Source organism: Oncorhynchus nerka, linkage group LG22 (assembly GCF_034236695.1).
Source record: "Oncorhynchus nerka isolate Pitt River linkage group LG22, Oner_Uvic_2.0, whole genome shotgun sequence".
NCBI lineage: Eukaryota > Metazoa > Chordata > Actinopteri > Salmoniformes > Salmonidae > Oncorhynchus > Oncorhynchus nerka.
This window is the reverse complement of record NC_088417.1, coordinates 35,645,894-35,665,645: the sequence shown is the minus strand read 5'-3', so window position 1 is coordinate 35,665,645 and position 19,752 is coordinate 35,645,894. Positions and strand designations below refer to the sequence as shown.

The window sequence follows — 19,752 nt, the reverse complement described above, 5'->3', positions numbered from 1 at the left end:
TAGCTGCTGTTTCTGCTCTCCATAATCCTCTTTCTCTTTCTTACTGTTACCCAGACACCCTCTCGCTCTTTCATGCTCCGTCTCTGTGGCTCTGTAACTTTTATTCTCTTTCGATATATTTGATTCTCTTTCTTTCTCTCCTCATACTGTCTAATTCTTTCTTTCTGCCTCTCTCTCTCTCTCCCTTGCTTTGCATGATCTGCCTAGAAACATTGGGTTGTAGAGTGAAGAGCATGTTTGTTTGAAATCAGGATTTGGAAGAAGAGATCAAAGATGGTGTAACAGGATTATTCTCCAGTCCCAAATCACATGGGGCCTCCAGGGACCCAAACACTGCTTTTGTGTGTGTGTGTGTGTGTGTGTGTGTGTGTGTGTGTGTGTGTGTGTGTGTGTGTGTGTGTGTGTGTGTGTGTGTGTGTGTGTGTGTGTGTGTGTGTGTGTGTGTGTGTGTGTGTGTACGCGCGTGCTTGTGTTTTTGTGTGTCAGTTCCACTTATTGTCTTTGTTTTACCAAAATGCTCCAGCCACTCATTCTTGACTTGTTACTAGCTTCTAACGATGGCAGCTGATGGTAATTTCAGCCATGCCCTTCCGACCAGCAGCCTTTGAGGTCAGGGTGGAGCCTTGAGGTCAATCCCACAATCCTCAGCGGTCAGGGAGGGACCACTCCTGGGTAATTACGAGGTTTGGAGCAAAAGGCCATCCTTCCATCTCTCCATATTTCCACCCTGATTCAGTCTGCTGTGGGTTAGTCAGGGTGGTCTCCCTCTCCTACTTACCTTGTATGGCTGGCTTAGTTTATGTACGCTTGATTTGAATGACCTTTAACATGAGTTAATCAATTTACAATAAGATTATTATTTAAGTGAAGACATCTGTTTTTGGTAATGTTGGTGAAGTTGGTTAGCAGAGAGAATCCACATCTGGCACAAAGGCTCTCTCTCTGACCTTAAAGGGTTACCAGGTGCCTCTTTCGCTCTCTCAGCCTAAAGGGTTACCAGGCGTCTTTCAGCCTAAAGGGCTACCAGGTGTATCTTTCTCTCTCAGCCCACAGGGTTACCAGGTGCCTCTTTGACTCCAGGCAGGACATGAAGGCTGATGATCGTCAGGAGTTAGTTTGCTGAAAGAGATTCACCAATAAAGAGGCCCAGGCTTAAGGTGATGCCAAGCCGTCTCCAGGATCCTGTTCTGTAGTAATGGTGTGTGCGTGCACCTCTGTGTCTGTTGGCCCATGTGCTACATTAGCATAAGCACCATGGCTAAGTGCTGCCTGCCTGCGCAGCGCTCCTGACTCAGTCAGTCTGTGGAGAAAGTGAACAGAGCAGAACGATTCCTGGTTGACAACATGCACATCTTCATGTCCTCCCTGTTCCCCTCTGCTCTCTCTCTCTGCACCAGCACCTGCCTCATCACCCCCCTCGGCTCTCCGAAATCATTTACCACTGTGTCATTCACGTCAACACGCAACGCAAGCTTCACATCCCCTTTTGGTTCAGTGTGAATGAGTATGAATACGGAGACTGAAACTACTTTCCATGCTTTAGGCCAGGACTGTGAGTGCTCAGAGGTGTGATGGGGGGGGGGGGAATAGTTACTTATCGCAATGTTGTTTTTGGACTATATTATATTGATATTTGACTTCGTTAGCTGGCGCTATTCGGCTGTACCTGCACCAAAACTCCGGTATTTTTCATCCTATAGCTTGTTCTCCAACTTTTTAAATATTGGGCCAACATGTTTTCAGCACTTTTATTTCCTTGATTGGTCAAAATTTGTTTTCTCATGCTCTTGTCTCTCTGCAGCAGCCAGATAGTGAGCAGTGTGTTTGGAACATATTACAATAAGATCACAGTATCAAATCGCAATACATATGAAATCGCGAGAATGGCAATACTTATCGTATCGCCACCTAAGTATTGGGATGATATCGTATTGTGAGGTCCCTAGCAATTCCCAGCCCTATCAGAGAGCCACCTGGGCCGGAGTGTGCTCAGATTTACACTTTATTATGGAAAGGGGATACCTAGTCAGTTGCACAACTGAATGCATTCAACCAAAATGTGTCTTCCGCATTGAACCTGGTCATTTTTCCACATTGTTTTTATTTTTCATGATTGATTTTTCCTTTTGAACCGTTGCTAGCAGGCCAGCCATCATCCCCTTAGAAATACTCCACATAAAAAATGTGTCAAACTAAATGCCAGACTAAAAGTATGTGTTTGTGTGATACAGTGTTCTGAATGCTGGACTCGTCAAATGCCGTTAGTGGTGACGCATGGCATTTAAACAGTTGTCGTTAATTAAGAGGAAGGCAGATGTGAAAGTCTCCTTTGGGGCTAAAGTGGGAAGACGGAACCATGACATTTCCAGCAGCCGTCCAATTAAAATGTAGAGTTGGCAACCAACCACTCTGTCTGTTTGACACTTGGCGTCTAGCTATTCCACCACTGCTTAGTCTATATTGCTTCAATGAAAGCAGGTAAACTCAGAGGGACAATGTGCAATATTTACTGCTCTCCAGTGCTCAATGGAATATATACTGTGTGTACAAAACATTAGGAACACCTGCTCTTTCCATGACGGAGACTATCCAGGTGAAGGCTATGATCCCTTATTGATGTCACCTGTGAAATCCACTCCAATCAGTGTATATTAAGGGGATGAGACCTGTTAAATAAGGATTTTTAAGCATTGAGACAATTGAAACATGGATTGTGTATGTGTGGCATTCAGAGGGTGAATGGGCAATGCAAAATATTTAAGTGCCTTTGAAAGTGGTATGGTAGTAGGTGCCAGGTGCACCAGTTTGAGTGTGTCAAGAACTGCAATGCTGCTGGGTTTTTCACGCAAAACAGTTTCCCTTGTGTATCGAGAATGGTCCACCATCCAAAGGACATCCATCCAACTTTAAAAATAAAATAAAAAAAATATTTAACTAGGCAAGTCAGTTAAGAACAAAATCTTATTTGCAATGGCGCGAGACTTGGCCAATTGTGCGCCGCCCTATGGGACTCCCAGTGGCGCAGCGGTCTCAGGCACTGCAGCTCAGTGCTAGAGGCATCACTACAGACACCCTGGTTTGATTCCAGGCTCTATCACAACCGGACGTGATTAGGAATCCCATAGGGCGGCACACAATTGGCCCAGCATCATCGAAGTTTGGCCGGGGTAGACCTTCATTGTAAATAAGAATTTGGTCTTAACTGACTTGCTATACATATGAAGCTAACAAGGTTAATGTCTAAATTTAAATTATGAATATGTCCCAAATGGGACCCTACTCTGTCTATAGTGTACTACTTTTGACTATCATACCGCTCAGGAAGGAGACGCATTCTGTCTCCTAGAGATGAACGTACTTCGGTGCGAAAATTGCAATCAATCCCAGAACAACAGCAAAGGAACTTGTGAAGATGCTGGAGGAAACAGGTACAGAAGTATCTATATCCACAGCAAAACGAGTCCTATATCGACATAACCTGAAAGGCCGCTCCGATAGAAGAAGACACTGTGCTAAAACCACCATAAAATATAACTTTTTGGCCAGAATGACCATAGTTATGCTTGGAGGAAAAAGGAGGAGGCTTGCAAGCCGAAGAACACCATTCCAACCGTGAAGCCCGGGAGCAGCATCATGTTGTGGTGGTGCTTTGCTGCAGGAGGGACTGGTGCACTTCACAAAATAGATGGCATCATGAGGAAAGAAAATTATGTGGATATATTGAAACAACATCTCAACACATTAGTCAGGGGTTAAAACTTAGCCACAAATGGACAATGACTCCTAGCAATGTATTGGAGTGGCCATCACAAAGCCCTGACTTCAAGCCTATAAAAAATGGGCGGAACTGAAAAAGCGTGTGCGAGAAAGGAGGCCTACAAACCTGACTCAGTTACACCAGCTCTGTCAGGAGGAATGGGCCAAAATTCACCCCACTTATTGTGGGAAGCTTGTAGAAGGCTACCCAAAACGTTTGACCCAAGTTAAACAATTTAAAGGCAAAGCTACCAAATACTAAATGAGTGTATGTAAACTTCTGACCCACTGGGAATGTAATGAAAGAAATAAAAGCTGAAATAAATCATTCTCTCTACTATTATTCTGTGTTGATTGTAACTGACATAAGACAGGTAATTTTTACTAGGATTAAATGTCAGGAATTGTGAAAAACTGAGTTTAAATGTATTTGGCTAAGGTGTATGTAAACTTCTGACTTCAACTGCAGATACTGCTCTCTGCTAGAGGCTGATGAATGCATCTATTAGACCTAGTGCATCTCCTGATTTAACACACACACACACAGCCCTCTCCTGATTTCACACATGCGTTCTAGCATATCCCTTCCGCTAATAAGGGAGGTCATCATTATTATGCAGTGTTCTGTCTCTGTTAAAACCCTATTGCACTGAACTAGCAACCATGGGAGGGGGGGGGAGGGGGTTAGGAAAACATCTGACTAGATAGAAAGAGTATAGAAAATATAATGGACTTATATTTTCAAATAACTGCCCTATTCCTGGCCCGCAAAGGAATCAGTAAAATCAAATCTGAGCGGCCCTCCGTTGAATTCTGAAATCCCGATATGGCCCTCATGCCAGAAAGTTTGCTCACCTCTAGTCTTCTACCTGCCCTTCAGATCCAGACTTGCCTATCCCTGCTCTAATCTAAACCACAGCTGAATTCCACGGAGGTGCCGCTGTTTTCATGCGGTGTTTAGCTGTAAATGCTGTGTTGTCTTTTACCAGGTGCAGGAGCCGCAGACGGACAGGCAGCTGATCGAGACGTCTCCGGTGCTTCAGAAGCTGACAGACTTTGAGGACACCATCGGTGTTATGTTCACACACTGTCGCCTGCTGGCCAGAGCTTTCACACTGAGGACCGTGGGCTTCAACCACCTCACACTGTGAGTATGGGAGGGGTGCGTGTGTGGTTGCGTGCGTGGCTCCCCGGTCTATCCTCCGTCCCGGTACCGTAGTGATTGATGGACTGTGCAACTCGTAGTTGTCCCACTGCCTAATCCTGGGTCTTTTGCAGCCTGTGTAGTCCTCCCACGGGACACTAAAATCCCTCTCCAGCCATTGCCTGACTCCGCTAGTGAGGTCACAGCCCCGGCTCCCCCATGGGAAATTTAGTTTTTAAATGTTGATTATATTTACTAGCTGGCCCGAGGCTTTGGTTCTTATTCATTCTCTCTCGTGCGAATGGTCTTTCCCTCTCTCCCTCTGTTAATTTCTCTCTTTGTTTCTCTCTTTTGTTCCCTCTCTCATTCTTTCCCTCGTTCTCTCTCTTTCTTAGTTTATTGCTACAGGTTTTATTTACTTTAATTGACACTTCATGTGTTATGAATACACTTCTTTTTTTTTTACGAATGTTTGAGATGTTCTTTGACTTGATTTGACCCCAGAGTTCATTTCAGATTCCAACATCAATATAATTGTCTCAAAAGGCTTATATATCAAATCAAACTTCATGTCTAAAATAATGGGGAAATCATTGATTTTATAAAGTTTCTGACATTAAGGATTTCAATTGAGTGAAGAACCACTGTGTTTCTCTGCCTGCTTCTCACCTTTTATAGAAGGCTTTCATTGCTTGCAACTTACTGTAGAAAAGTAGTGTGAAGAATGGGTGTTTTTTCCCTCGAGTGTAAACAGTGTGTTATTGAGTAAGTCTGTATGAATCATACTTGTCTCGAGATTAACATTGTTACCTTTGGTGTTACACTGTAGCGTTATTTTAAAAGCAAAATAAAAGCTGCACACTCTGATGCAATACTTTATTCATCAACGTTTCGACAGCAAGCTGTCTTTATTCGATTTTCACCAACTGTACTGTAGCATTGTTCATTCATTGTGTTTAAAAATGCTGTTAAAAATGACATGTAATGGAACGTAATTGCACGAGTCATGTAGGATTTTAGGAGATGTGCTTCACCGTGTAGGCGTTTGATACATTCACAATAGTGACATGTTAGCAACACAATAGTGAGCTGGACAGCTAAACCAAATGACCAACTAGGACGTTTAAGCGTTTGTGCATGGCGTGTGTGTTTTAATCCATCACTTTAATGTCAGATCGTCTCGCCACTCAAGGTCAGTGAAGTCGATTAGAGGGCTGGAAGTTGAGCTGTCAAGGTTACCTTTGAATGTTGTCCTCCTCAAGGTAGAGAAAGATGCCTGCAATGCTAACCCATTATTACTTTTTTATTTGACCTTTATTTAACTAGGCAAGTCAGTTACGATCAAATTCTTATTTTCAATGACTGCCTAGGAACAGTGGGTTATCTGCCTGTTCAGGGGCAGAACGACAGAACGACCTTGTCAGCTCGGGGGTTTGAACTTGCAACCTTCCGGTTACTAATCCAACGCTCTAACCACTAGGCTACCCTGCCGCCCCAATTCTCAATTTATTATTATAAACTGGGTGGTTCAAGCCCTGATTGCTGATTCGCTGACAACATGCATGACGAAACATTTATTTGTATTGCTCTAATTACGTTGGTAACCAGTTTATAATAGCAATAAGGCACCTCGGGGGTTTGTGGTATATGGCTAATAAACCACAGCTTAGGGCTCTATCCAGGCACGCCATGTTGCACTTTGCGTAAGAACAGCCCTTAGCCATGGTATATTGGCCATATACCACACCCCCTTGTGCCTTATTGCTTAATTAGATTGCACATTAGTCAAGCCCAATGTAAGTACTCCGGTGTCCTTAACGCTAGAACCTCTGGGCCTTTCAGCCTAAAAGTACCCGCTAGAGAATGTTGAGACCGTTGCTGGAAGTCTCCTTTTGCAAACGCGTCAGATGCATGTCAACCCACAAGGTGTGCAAACATAAGCACCAACGCTTGATAAATAGTGCATAAACAATTGTAAATGATGAATTGCATTAAGAAATATTCGTGGAAATATAGCCATGACAAGATACTGTATCCCGCATACTGTTAACCTTTCTGTGCGCATGAGCGACAGTACAATCTCTCATGTGCTGCAACATCTGCGTGACACTGTCGTGACGTGACTCTCATTAATGTGATGACTTCTATTTACCTACTATGTTTAATTGTTACTAGATGAAAGTAATCATGTAACAATTAACTCATTAGGAATTTGGGGCACCACGGGCAAAGTTGTTTAACTTCTCTGGGATAGGTGGCAGTATTTTCACGTCCGGATGAAAAGCGTGTCCAAACTAAACTGCATGCTACTCAGGCCCAAGGTTTTCATTGGGAATCCAGATTTCTAAGGGACTTTCTTGCAGTTCCTATCGCTTCCACTGGATGTCAACAGTCTTTAGAAATTGGTTGAGGTTTTTCCTTTGAGAAATTAAGAAGTATCATTGTTCAGAACGAGGCTAGAGAGAAGTGTACTCTTTGTTAGAGGCGCGTGACCTGAAAAGCACGCTCCACTTTGTTTTATTGAACACAGTTAATGCCGTCTTAAATTTGATTGATTATTTACGTAAAAAAAATACCTAAAGTTGTATTAGGACAGTAGTTTGAAATGTTTGGACAAAGCTTACAAGTAACTTAGACATTTTGTAGTCATGTTGCGCGAGTTGGAACCAGTGTTTTTCTGGATCAAACACTCCAAATAAATGGACATTTTGGATATATATCAATGGAATTAATCGAACAGAAGGACCATTTGTGATGTTTATGGGACATATTGTGCCAACAGAAAAGCTTGTCTAAGGTAAGGCATGAATTATATCTTTATTTCTGCGTTTTGTGTCGCGCCTGGAGTGTTGAAAAATGATTGTCTGTGAATGTTTGCTGGGGTGCTGTCCTCAGATAATAGCATCGTTTGCTTTCGCCGTGAAGCCTTTTTGAAATCTGACACGTTGGCTGGATTCACAACAAGTGTAGCTTTAGTTTGGTGTATTGTATGTGTGATTGAGTCAGTCACATTTTTATAGTACTTTATTTGAATTTAGGGCTCTGCATTTTCACTAGATTTTGGGCAGGTGGGATGGCGTCCCACATATCCCAGAGAGGTCAACGAGTTACCATCTCCCGAAGTAAACTCAACTATATCAGTGGGGCAAAAAAGTATTTAGTCAGCCACCAATTGTGCAAGTTCTCCCACTTAAAAAGATGAGAGAGGCCTGTAAATTTGCATCATAGGTACACTTCAAAATGAGGGAAAAAAATCCTGAAAATCACATTGTAGGATCTTTAATGAATTTATTTGCAAATTATCAAAAATCTTGAGAATCAGCTGTACATGTGATGGAAGAGTGCACTGCATATGTGATGGACGAATGCACTGTTCATGCAGAGGGTTGCAATTCCATTGAATTGGAGATAGTTTAACCAAAATATGCCACAAAACCTAGAATTGCCTATAATCCCACAAATGTCTATAATCCCACAAAAAAAGGTTCACTGTTATAAGCTAACTGTTTTGATGAATTTAACCATAATTCCCCAAATTACCGGGCTTAACTTCCCATGTAAAATTCCCGGAAAGATTCTGGAAAGTTTCCAACCCCTTGAAGACCTAGCCGCAGCTGGTGGTTTTACTCTTACAGTATGTTAATTTTTAACTCAATCTTGTATACCCTCGAGTAAAAAGGTGTGTTTGAGCTCCCTCCGGCGTGTCTAGTTACGAGGCAAAGTATATTTTCAATTTTTTATTTAATCTTTATTTAACTAGGCATGTCAGTTAAGAACAAATTCTTATTTACAATGACGGCCTAGGAACATTGGGTTAACTGCCTTGTTCATAGCGGCTGCTATGATCTTGTTAGAGAACTAAAATCACAATCCTATCATCACAAAAAGGGACAGATTCCCCTCCTGCCTAATTTACAACCGAGTGTTAACGTGTCCAAACCGGACCAACCGGTTGTAAGCTATATAGCAAGCTCATTTGAGGCCTTTGACCCACCCACAGGAGAGTCATGACAGCACATAAACAAAGCGATATGTCCAGTGCTCTGGAAATGTCTCTTTACTTGAGGTGTAAGGCCTGCTCTCTTTGTGAAGTCCCCCTTGTTGCGCTCTCGTCAGTCTTTTCTACCCAAATCGTGCCATTCATTCCAGAATTCTGTCTCACCGTGGCAGTTGGTATCAACGTATGTTGGCTCAGTTCTGGTTTTTCTGCGGTGAGGCTCAGGCATTGGAGGCGGAGGCTCAGTGAACATCAGAAACAGATGACTCTTCATCAGCAACGTCGATTTCGAGCTCAATATCCGATCCAACATCCGACTCCAGCTCATCTAAATTCTGCAGCGTTGTAATGCTGTCAGTGCGTCTGATTTGACTCTCTGAGGGGAGATAATATAACATTTCCAGCCTTTCATGATAAAATAATTAGACCGCCCACAATTCTTCATCATTGATTAAAATGTGATGCTGATAGAACTGAGTTTGAAATTTAATCAAATCTAGCTTCAGATAGTGTGAATTGTGTTCATTGAGAACAAGAGGTCGGTAGCAATGTGAGTCTGACACCTCTGATGTAGGGCAACCTTAAGACTGATCTCATTACACTGGAAACTGGAATGAAGGTTGTACAATAGGAAAGTACAGTTAATAGAGGAGACGGGCACGCGCACACACACACCGACACAGTAACGTCATGGTGGTGGAAATAGATGGATAGAGGCTGACCTCTTGGAGGACGTGGAGCTGTGAGTTCACCCCTTTTAGAGATCCCAGAGACAAGCTCAGTCTCTACCCACTAAATCCCCTCGGCTGCCTCCCAAATGGGACACTATTCCATATGTAGTGTCATACCTTTTACCTGAAAGTAGTGCAATATAAAGGGGATTAGGGTGCCATTTGGGAAGCAACCTTTTTTCTCATAGGCCCCTAATGATTAGGTCACTCAATGGCTGCCAGGATCAATGATCCCAAACCACGAGAGGCCGCACCACTACTCTCCTCCCGCTTCGCTCTGCTCAGGTTATATACAGTGCATTTGGAAAGAAATTCACACCCCTTGAATTTTTCCACATATTTTTACATTACAGCCTTATTCTAAAATTGATGGAAAAAAAATGTTTCCCGTCAATCTACACACAATACCCCATAATGACAAAGCAAATACGGATTTAGAATTTTTGGGGCAAATATATAATACATTTTTAAAAAGAAATACCACATTTACATAAGTATTCAGACCCTTTACTCAGTACTTTGTTGAAGCACCTTGGGCAGCGATTGCAGCCTCGAGTCCTCTTGGGTATGACGCTACAAGCTTGGCACACCTGTATTTGGGGAGTTTCTCCCATTCTTCTCTCCAGATCCTCTCAAGCTCTGTCAGGTTGGATAGGGATCGTTGCTGCACAGCTTTTTGCAGGTATCTCCAGAGATGTTCGATTGGGTTCACGTCCGGGCTCTGGCTGGGCCACTCAAGGACATTCGGAGACTTGTCCCAAAACCACTCCTGCGTTGTCTTGGCTGTGTGCTTTGGGTTGTTGTCCTGTTGGAAGGTGAACCTTCGCCCCAGTCTGAGGTCCTGAGCGCTCTGGAGCAGGTTTTCATCAAGGATCTCTCTCTACTTTGCTCCATTCATCTTTCTCTCAATCCTGACTTGTCTCCCAGTTTCTGCTGCTGGAAAATTATCCCCACAGCCTGATGCTGCCACCACCATGCTTCACCTTAGGGATGGTGCCAGGTTTCCTCCAGACGTGACGCTTGGCATTCAGGCCAAAGTGTTTAATCTTGGTTTCATCAGACCAGAAAATCTTGTTTCTCATGGTCTGAGAGTCTTTAGGCGCCAAGCGGGCTGTCATGTGCCTTTTTTACTGAAGAGTGGCTTCTGTCTGGCCACTCTATTGGTGCATTGGTCCAGAGATTGTTGTGCTTCTGGAAGGGTTCTCCCATCTCCACAGAGGAACTCTGTAGCTCTGTCAGAGTGATCATTGGGTTCTCGGTCACCTCCCTGACAAGGATCCTTCTCCCCCGATTGCTCAGTTTGGCTGGGCAGCCAGCTCTAGGAAGAGTCTTGGTGGTTCCAAACTTATTCCATTTAAGGATGATGGAGGCCACTGTGTTCTTGGGGACCATCAATGTTGCAGACATTTTTTGGTACCCTTCCCCAGATCTGTGCCTCAACACAATCCTGTCTCGGACCTCTACGGACAATTTTGCTCTGAAATGGATTGTCCACTGTGGGACCTTACATAGACAAGTGTGTGCCTTTCCAAATCTTGTCCAATCAATTTAATTTACCACAGGTGGACTCCAATCAAGTTGTATAAACATCTCAAGGATGATCAATGGGAGCAGGGTGCACCTGAGCTCAATTTCCAGTCTAATAGCAAAGGGTCTGAATACATAAGGAATTTATTTGAATACATTTCAAAAATGTCTGTCTGTTTACGCTTTGTCATTAGGGGGTATTGTGTGTAGATTAATGAGGAAAAACATTTATTTAATCTATTATAGAATAAAGCTGTAACGTAACAAAATTTGGAAAAAGGGAAGGGTTGTATTTTTAAATATTTTCCCGAATGTACTGTGCAGCCTCCCCAGTCGGATCAGGACCCCTGCTGTGGGGAACACTATTCCCCTAAAAGATAGAACTCCCAAGTCGCAGAAAAGCCACTTGCACACAGTCATACATTCCCACAGGCGCTACAAAATGGAACAGTCGTCCCTGAAACGTGGTGCTCCTGAAGCTGTTAAAGGTGTTTTAGTTGAAAGTTAGGGCGGAATAAAGACCTGGGATTCACACTTTACTTTAATTTCACCCTTGCTTTCCCCTCCCTTAACCTACCCACTACTACCGCTGCATTGTGCCTCCTGTTGGTGGGAATAAGGGACGGCTCTTTGTGCCTTTCACACTGAAATGCTTTTCTTCTTCCCCGACCCTCTCTCACACGCCTTCTCGCTTTTTTCTCTCTCTCGTTTTCTCTCTCGCTCTTTTTCTTTCTCTCACACAAACACATGCTCACTCACATCTAACACACAAATCTTGAGGTACAGTATGCTGCAGCACTCATTTCGCGCTTTCTCGCTCGCTCTCTCTCTCGCGCTCTTGCTCTCACCATCCTAATGAAGCACATTCCAGAAGAATTTCCCAGTTCAGATATGCCGCATAACATAAAACGCGCCAGCCGACGCCACAGAAAGGGGACAATAATCTCTGACCTTTGATGTGATGCTCTCCCCTCTCTCCCCCTTCCTTCACTCCTCTCTCCTCTCCCCTCATCTCTAACTGTACTCTTCTGCTCTCACCTGCTGATCCTCACATCTCTGGCTGCTTCCCAAATAATGCCCTATTCAGGGCACTATTTTTAACTAGTGCCATATGGGCCCTGGTCAAAAGTAGTGCACTAAATAGGGAATAATGTGCCATTTGGGATGCAACCATGTCTATGTAAATCTCCTCCTTGGATCCACTCTTCTCACTGTGGTCTGTGCTACCCGCCCTGGCTCCTTGGCACAACATCAACCTACATCTGCAACACTGATCTATAATTCTGTTTAATTAAAGAGCATTGCTGCGCAGCGCCTCTCCTCCATCTCCTACCACACTGCAGTTACAGTAAAGTGCACCCCCCTGTCCAGCATGGTACTACTGCATAGAAAGTATGATGCTTGGTCACTCACTGAAGATGATCAAACACATCCATAGATATCAGTAGGGGTGGGGGTTTAATGTAGGAAAGTTTTGTTTTGTGCATGCCTGTGTTTGCACACGTGCTGTGCGTGTCTGCTTGTCCTAGTTAATGCAACACAATCAATTGAAACTCGCCTACGTGCAGTGGTATCATTTATCCAATCCAAGCTTGCAATTCTATTTAACAGTAACCGTATAGACTTTGTGCGTGCGCGCACATGAGTGGTTTAGGACATCTCATTCAGCACGCAACTCTTAAAGATGCTCTATGCAGAATCCCTCTGCCATTTCCTAGTTGCTAAAATTCTAATAGTTCACCTAATTTCAGTGGATGTGAGAAAACAAGTGTAGAGAATCATTGTACCGTCTAAACCACTGTGAAATATATATTCCATAGCCCAACATGTTGTATTTTCTGTTGTTTGACGCTGGTGTACAAAACCGAAATTAAAAGATGCAAAAACAAACTTAAAAACGGGAAGCATAGAAATGGTGCACATAGAACAGATCTATCACTTCTTAGACTTGCTTTCAATGAGATTGACAGATCTGTAACTCACATTTCTATGTGAATTTTGTCAGGTCACCCAAAAAGTTACATATTGCAGCTTTAACATACAGATGTAAAGTCCCCATGGGTTTGACTGAACGTTGAAGCCGCATTTTGAGTTGAAGCCAAAATGCTGTGTACCTGAAATAAACCCGTCTTTCCTCTCCCTCACCCCTCTTTACCCATCTCTCCCGGCCTCCGCTTCTCTCTACCGCACTCTCCTCCCTCACCCCTACCCCTTCTCCCCCTGTCTTCCAGGGGCCACAACCAGAGGATGGAGTTCCTTGGAGACTCCATCATGCAGCTGGTGGCTACAGAGTACCTCTTCATCCATTTCCCCGACCACCATGAAGGACACTTAACAGTAAGGACTTCCAAGCAAACCCCTAATGTCTCTCCATCTCGTCTTCCTCATCTTGCACTCCTCTTTCTCTCTCTGTGCTCTCCATCGCTCTCCCTCCATCTTTGTCTCCCCGTCGGTTCGTGCCTTTACTATGAACATCTATAAGCAGCAGTGTGTACGCATCTTTGTTTTCTCTGTTATTCACTGCATCCTTTACTCCCCCACTGCACTTACTAGTGCACCTCTCTTTAACTCTCCCTCCTCTTTGTGTCCCTCCCTCTTTCTTCCCATGTCTTTGTGTGCTGAAAAAAGTGTGTCAGGGGGAGAGAAAGAGAGAGCACAAGAGAGTTGGGTAGCCATTTGTTGTATGGGAAAGTGGCTTTGTCTTTAATAGCAGGCCCTTTGTTGATAGGAGGCTCTCTCTCCCCTGTGATGGCAGTAGAGTACAGATGGAGAGAGATGGACTTTCTCCATATTGATGGTGCTGTAACAGTGTGTGTGTGTGTGTGTGTGTTAGGGGTGTTTCTGTGTGCCTCTTATATAAAGGTAACCTCCGGAACATTCCATTCATGAATTTTCCATATTTTCAATCAATATTGAATGCCCCCACCCCCACCCCCAAGAAAAAGCCACTCTTTATTTTTTGGTTCCTTTTTCTTCCGTTCTCTGCAGTCAGAAAGAAAGAACATACAGTGTTAGTTCTGGAACCAATTTGTCATAGAGACGTCTTAACTAAAAGCTGCTAAGTAAAATCAGATCTCCAGTTAGATATTTGTTAGTGGAAGAGAGTAGATGTGACATCAATGGGATAAAAGCTCTGCAGTGAAGCATAGCTAAGTGACGGCAAGCTCTACTGTGGATGTGATGGTTCCGGCCTGACCAAGAGTAGAAACAGACTCCGACTCAAATGGATTACAAGTAGATTAGTGCTCATTCAACATGTGTAGCTTTTTATATGTGACTGTGTGTCGTTGAGACTGAGTTAGCAAAGACGTCCCACAGCCTTTTTCTGAACTCATCTCTACTTCTGTACTTTCTTTTCCCCTCTGCTATAATTATATTTATCATGTTTTCAGCTGTCTCTTTTAGAGCAGGAAATGCACTTGTCTTGTTTTGACATATCTTCATCTAGAGAGCTTTGAGTCACAATGTAATATTTATGTGAGTGAAATATTGAATATCCTGCACTGTAAAGCATCTGTGATGTGTTAGTCCATATGTTGTTGTTGTTTTTTTGGGGGGGGGGGGGATATGTGCAAAAGTGCATCTGGGACATGGATATGTCTGTGTTTGAGCTAAATTTGATTTCTGCATGTGTGTTTGTTCCACAGCTGTTGCGTAGCTCCTTGGTCAACAACCGTACCCAGGCCAAAGTTGCAGAGGAGCTGGGCATGCAGGAGTTTGCTATCACTAACGACAAAACTAAACGGCCAGTGGCCCTCCGGACCAAGACCCTTGCTGACCTGCTGGAATGTACGTATAGAGTTCACAGCCCTTTTGAATATACATTTGTCACCAAATATATTGGCACGCTTGTATTTTTCTTAAATAATTCCCTTTTTTCTTCTAAAATAAGTAGAAGAAAAAAACGTTTGATCTCCACACTTTATTTGATTTTCAACATTGCAGAACAATTTTCTATAAACTTAGGTTAACAATTTTTTTGTGTGTTTTAATAAAGACAAATGACAGGGACAAAATTATTGGCGCCCCGGAGCTAGTACTTGGTTGAACAGCCTCTGGCCAATATAACTGCGGACAAATGCTTCTTGTAGTTTTAATGAGCTTGCTGCACCTTTCTACTGGGCGATTGGCCCACTCTTCAGCAGCAAACTGTTTTCAGATCTCGGCATAGGTTTTGGGTGTGGTTCGGATCTGGACTCTTTGATCGATAATTGAGAATAGTCCAGCGTTACTTCTTGAACCATTCCTTGGTGCTTATTGATGTGTGTTCGGGGTCATTGTCCTGCTGGAAGACCCATAACCTTTATTTTCTAAATGAAAATTGTAAACTGAAGTTTACAAAAAATTAAAGGTGTGCTGCAATCCCGTAACGTGGTGTGGAGACCCAAAGTTTGTTTCAATTGTAACTTGTTTTAGAAAAATTGGGAAGTATTTAAGAAAAGTGCACAGGTGACAATATATTTGACCGCAACTGTATATAATATATGCCATTTAGCAGACACTTTAACAAAAGCGACTTAGTTATGCATGCATACATTTTACGTATGGGTGGTCCCAGGGATCGAACCCACTATCCTGGCATTGTAAGTGCCATGCTCTGCCTACTGAGCTACAGAGGACCACAAGCATTTCATGTGTACTGTATTTACAAGGTCTCTCTTCTGACTTCTCTCTTAAAAACGGATCAATTGCCATTTTGTGTGTACTGCATGTATGTCCGAGGACTCTCCTTTCTCTCTGTCTGAGATTTTTAAACACAAACCATTGTCATTTTGCATTTATTGTACGAACAAGGCATAGATATCCTTTAATTAATGGATTATACAGTGTATGTTTTTTTAAAACAACAAATCTACACACAATACCCCATAATGACAAAGCAAATATAGGTTTTTAGAAATGATGTCAAATGTTACATTTACATAATTATTCAGACCCTTTACTCAGTACTTTGTTGAAGCACCTTTGGCTGTGATTAAAGCATTGAGTCTTCTTGGGAATGACCCTACAAGCTTGGCCCACCTGTATTTGGGAGGTTTCTCCCATTCTTCTCTGCAGATCCTCTCAAGCTCTGTCAGGTTGAATGGGGAGTGTTGCTGCACAGATATTTTCAGGTCTCTCCAGAGATGTTCGATTGGGTTCAAGTCTGGGCTCAGGCTGGGCCACTCAAGGACATTCAGAGACTTGTCCCAAAGCCACTCCTGCAGTGTCTTGGCTGTGTGCTTTGGGTCGTTGTCCTGTTGGATGGTGAACCTTTGCCCCAGTCTGAGGTCCTCCGCGCTCTGGATTACGTTTTCATCAAGGATCTCTCTCTACTTTCGTTCATTTTTACCTTGATCCTGACTAGTCTCCCAGTCCCTGCTGCTGAAAAACTTCCCCACAGCATGATGCTCCCAACACGCTTCACCGTAAGGATGATGGCAGACTTCCACCAGACGTGATGCTTGGCATTCAGGCCAAAGAGTTGTCTTGGTTTCATCAGACCAGAGAATCTTGTTTCTCATGGTCTGAGAGTCTTTAGGTGCCTTTTGGCAAACTCCAAGCGGCTGTCATGTGCCTTTTACTGAGGAGTGACTTCCGTCTGGCCACTGTACCATAAAGACCTGATTGGTGGAGTGCTACAGAGATTGTTGTCCTTCTGGAAATTTCTCCCATCTCTACAGAGGAACTCTGGAGGTCTGTCAGAGTTACCGTCAGATCTATTGTTGCTTCTTTGACCAAGGCCCTTCTCCCCCGATTGCTCAGTTTGATCGGGCAGCCAGCTCTAGGGAGGGTCTTGGTGGTTCCAAACTTCTTCCATTTTAAGAATGATGGCGGCCACTGTGTTCTTGGGGACCTTCAATGCTGCAGTCATGTTTTGGTACCCTTCCCCACATCTGTCCCTCGACACAATCCTGTCTCGGAGCTCTACGGATAATTATTTTGACATCATGGCTTGGTTTTTGCGCTGACATGCACTGTTCACTCTGGGACCTTATATTGACAGGTGTGTGCCTTTCCAAATAATGTTCAATCAATTGAATTTACCACAGGTGGACTCAAATCAAATCAAATGTTATTTGTCACATACACATGGTTAGCAGATGTTAATGCGAGTGTAGCGAAATGCTTGTGCTTCTAGTTCCGACAATGCAGTAATAACCAACAAGTAATCTAACTAACAATTCCAAAACTACTGTCTTATACACAGTGTAAGGGGATAAAGAATATGTACATAAGGATATATGAATGAGTGATGGTACAGAGCAGCATAGGCAAGATACAGTAGATGGTATCGAGTACAGTATATACATATGAGATGAGTATGTAAACAAAGTGGCATAGTTAAAGTGGCTAGTGATACATGTATTACATAAGGATGCAGTCGATGATATAGGGTACAGTATATACGTATGCATATGAGATGAATAATGTAGGGTAAGTAACATTATATAAGGTAGCATTGTTTAAAGTGGCTAGTGATATATTTACATCATTTCCCTTCAATTCCCATTATTAAAGTGGCTGGAGTTGAGTCAGTGTGTTGGTAGCAGCCACTCAATGTTAGTGGTGGCTGTTTAACAGTCTGATGGCCTTGAGATAGAAGCTGTTTTTCAGTCTCTCGGTCCCAGCTTTGATGCACCTGTACTGACCTCGCCTTCTGGATGATAGCGGGGTGAACAGGCAGTGGCTCGGGTGGTTGATGTCCTTGATGATCTTTATGGCCTTCCTGTAACATCGGGTGGTGTAGGTGTCCTGGAGGGCAGGTAGTTTGCCCCCGGTGATGCGTTGTGCAGACCTCACTACCCTCTGGAGAGCCTTACGGTTGAGGGCGGAGCAGTTGCCGTACCAGGCGGTGATACAGCCCGCCAGGATGCTCTCGATTGTGCATCTGTAGAAGTTTGTGAGTGCTTTTGGTGACAAGCCGAATTTCTTCAGCCTCCTGAGGTTGAAGAGGCGCTGCTGCGCCTTCTTCACGATGCTGTCTGTGTGAGTGGACCAGTTCAGTTTGTCTGTGATGTGTATGCCGAGGAACTTAAAACTTGCTACCCTCTCCACTACTGTTCCATCGATGTGGATAGGGGTGTTCCCTCTGCTGTTTCCTGAAGTCCACAATCATCTCCTTAGTTTTGTTGACGTTGAGTGTGAGGTTATTTTCCTGACACCACACTCCGAGGGCCCTCACCTCCTCCCTGTAGGCCGTCTCGTCGTTGTTGGTAATCAAGCCTACCACTGTTGTGTCGTCCGCAAACTTGATGATTGAGTTGGAGGCGTGCGTGGCCACGCAGTCGTGGGTGAACAGGGAGTACAGGAGAGGGCTCAGAACGCACCCTTGTGGGGCCCCAGTGTTGAGGATCAGCGGGGAGGAGATGTTGTTCTCTACCCTCACCACCTGGGGGCGGCCCGTCAGGAAGTCCAGTACCCAGTTGCACAGGGCGGGGTCGAGACCCAGGGTCTCGAGCTTGATGACGAGCTTGGAGGGTACTATGGTGTAGAATGCCGAGCTGTAGTCGACGAACAGCATTCTCACATAGGTATTCCTCTTGTCCAGATGGGTTAGGGCAGTGTGCAGTGTGGTTGAGATTGCATCGTCTGTTGACCTATTTGGGCGGTAAGCAAATTGGAGTGGGTCAAGGGTGTCAGGTAGGGTGGAGGTGATATGGTCCTTGACTCCGATCTAGTTTTAGAAACATTTCAAGGATGATCAATGGAAACACCATGCACCTGAGCTCAATTTCGAGTTTCATAGCAAAGCTTCTTAATACTTTAAAAAAATATATATATATATATTTTTTTTGCTTTGTCATTATGGAGTATTGTGTATAGATTTATGAGGATTTGTATTTAATCCATTTTAGAATTAGGCTATATCTTAACAAAATGTGCAAAAGCGGCCTGAATACTTTCCGAATGCTCTGTATATGTAATTCTGTGGTATCCCTTTGTTTACAATGCTCTCTCCTTGAGGTTTTAAAAATTGTCGTTTGCATGTTTTTGTACGTAGGTTACATGACCTCTCATCTCTCCTTGACGTCTTTAAACCCTGAACTATTGGCGTTTTGCATCTTCTCTTTCCAAAGGCCAGTGAGAGATGTTTAATTGTCCTGTGGGAGTACATGGACCTGGCCTTGTCCTTTGGCTTCTGAGTCCTTTGCTGCTTGCTTGGTAACCGGAGGGTTGATGAATGAGTGAGGGCTCTGTGTCATGGCTAGTGAAAAGACATGTTACAGCCCTCCCTCCACTCACTTGTCCTTCCAGTCTTCAGACATCAAGGCTGAGACTGTGTCCCAAAAGGCACCATATTCCCTACATAGTGCACTACTTTTGACCAGGGCTCATATGCGTCTGATCAAAAGTAGTGCACTATGTAGCTAGCAGGTCACAATTTGGGACGAATCCTAAGACCAGGCCTAAGCATTAAGGGGTTGGGCGGTATTGGGCGGGCTCAAGTGGCAGCAGCATGACTAGGTGTACCATACTGGATGCTCTTCAAAGGCCAAGACACAAGAGGATGACATGCACTGTACACACACATACACACACACACGATGTGAACATGAAACACTCAGAGAGAGCGTCTTAAATCCATCAAAGGCAACATTATATAGGGAGAACTT

General features: G+C 43.7%; 1 protein-coding gene across 1 annotated transcript in view; it reads left to right on the top strand.

Moving 5' to 3' along the window:
• LOC115105119 (ribonuclease 3-like) overlaps positions 1-19,752 on the top strand; it is a 149,515-nt gene that overhangs the window by 94,001 nt on the left and 35,762 nt on the right. The window contains 3 exon segments of the mRNA XM_065007134.1: positions 4,746-4,903; positions 13,387-13,492; positions 14,803-14,944. Coding sequence (XP_064863206.1) covers positions 4,746-4,903; positions 13,387-13,492; positions 14,803-14,944 — 406 coding nt within the window.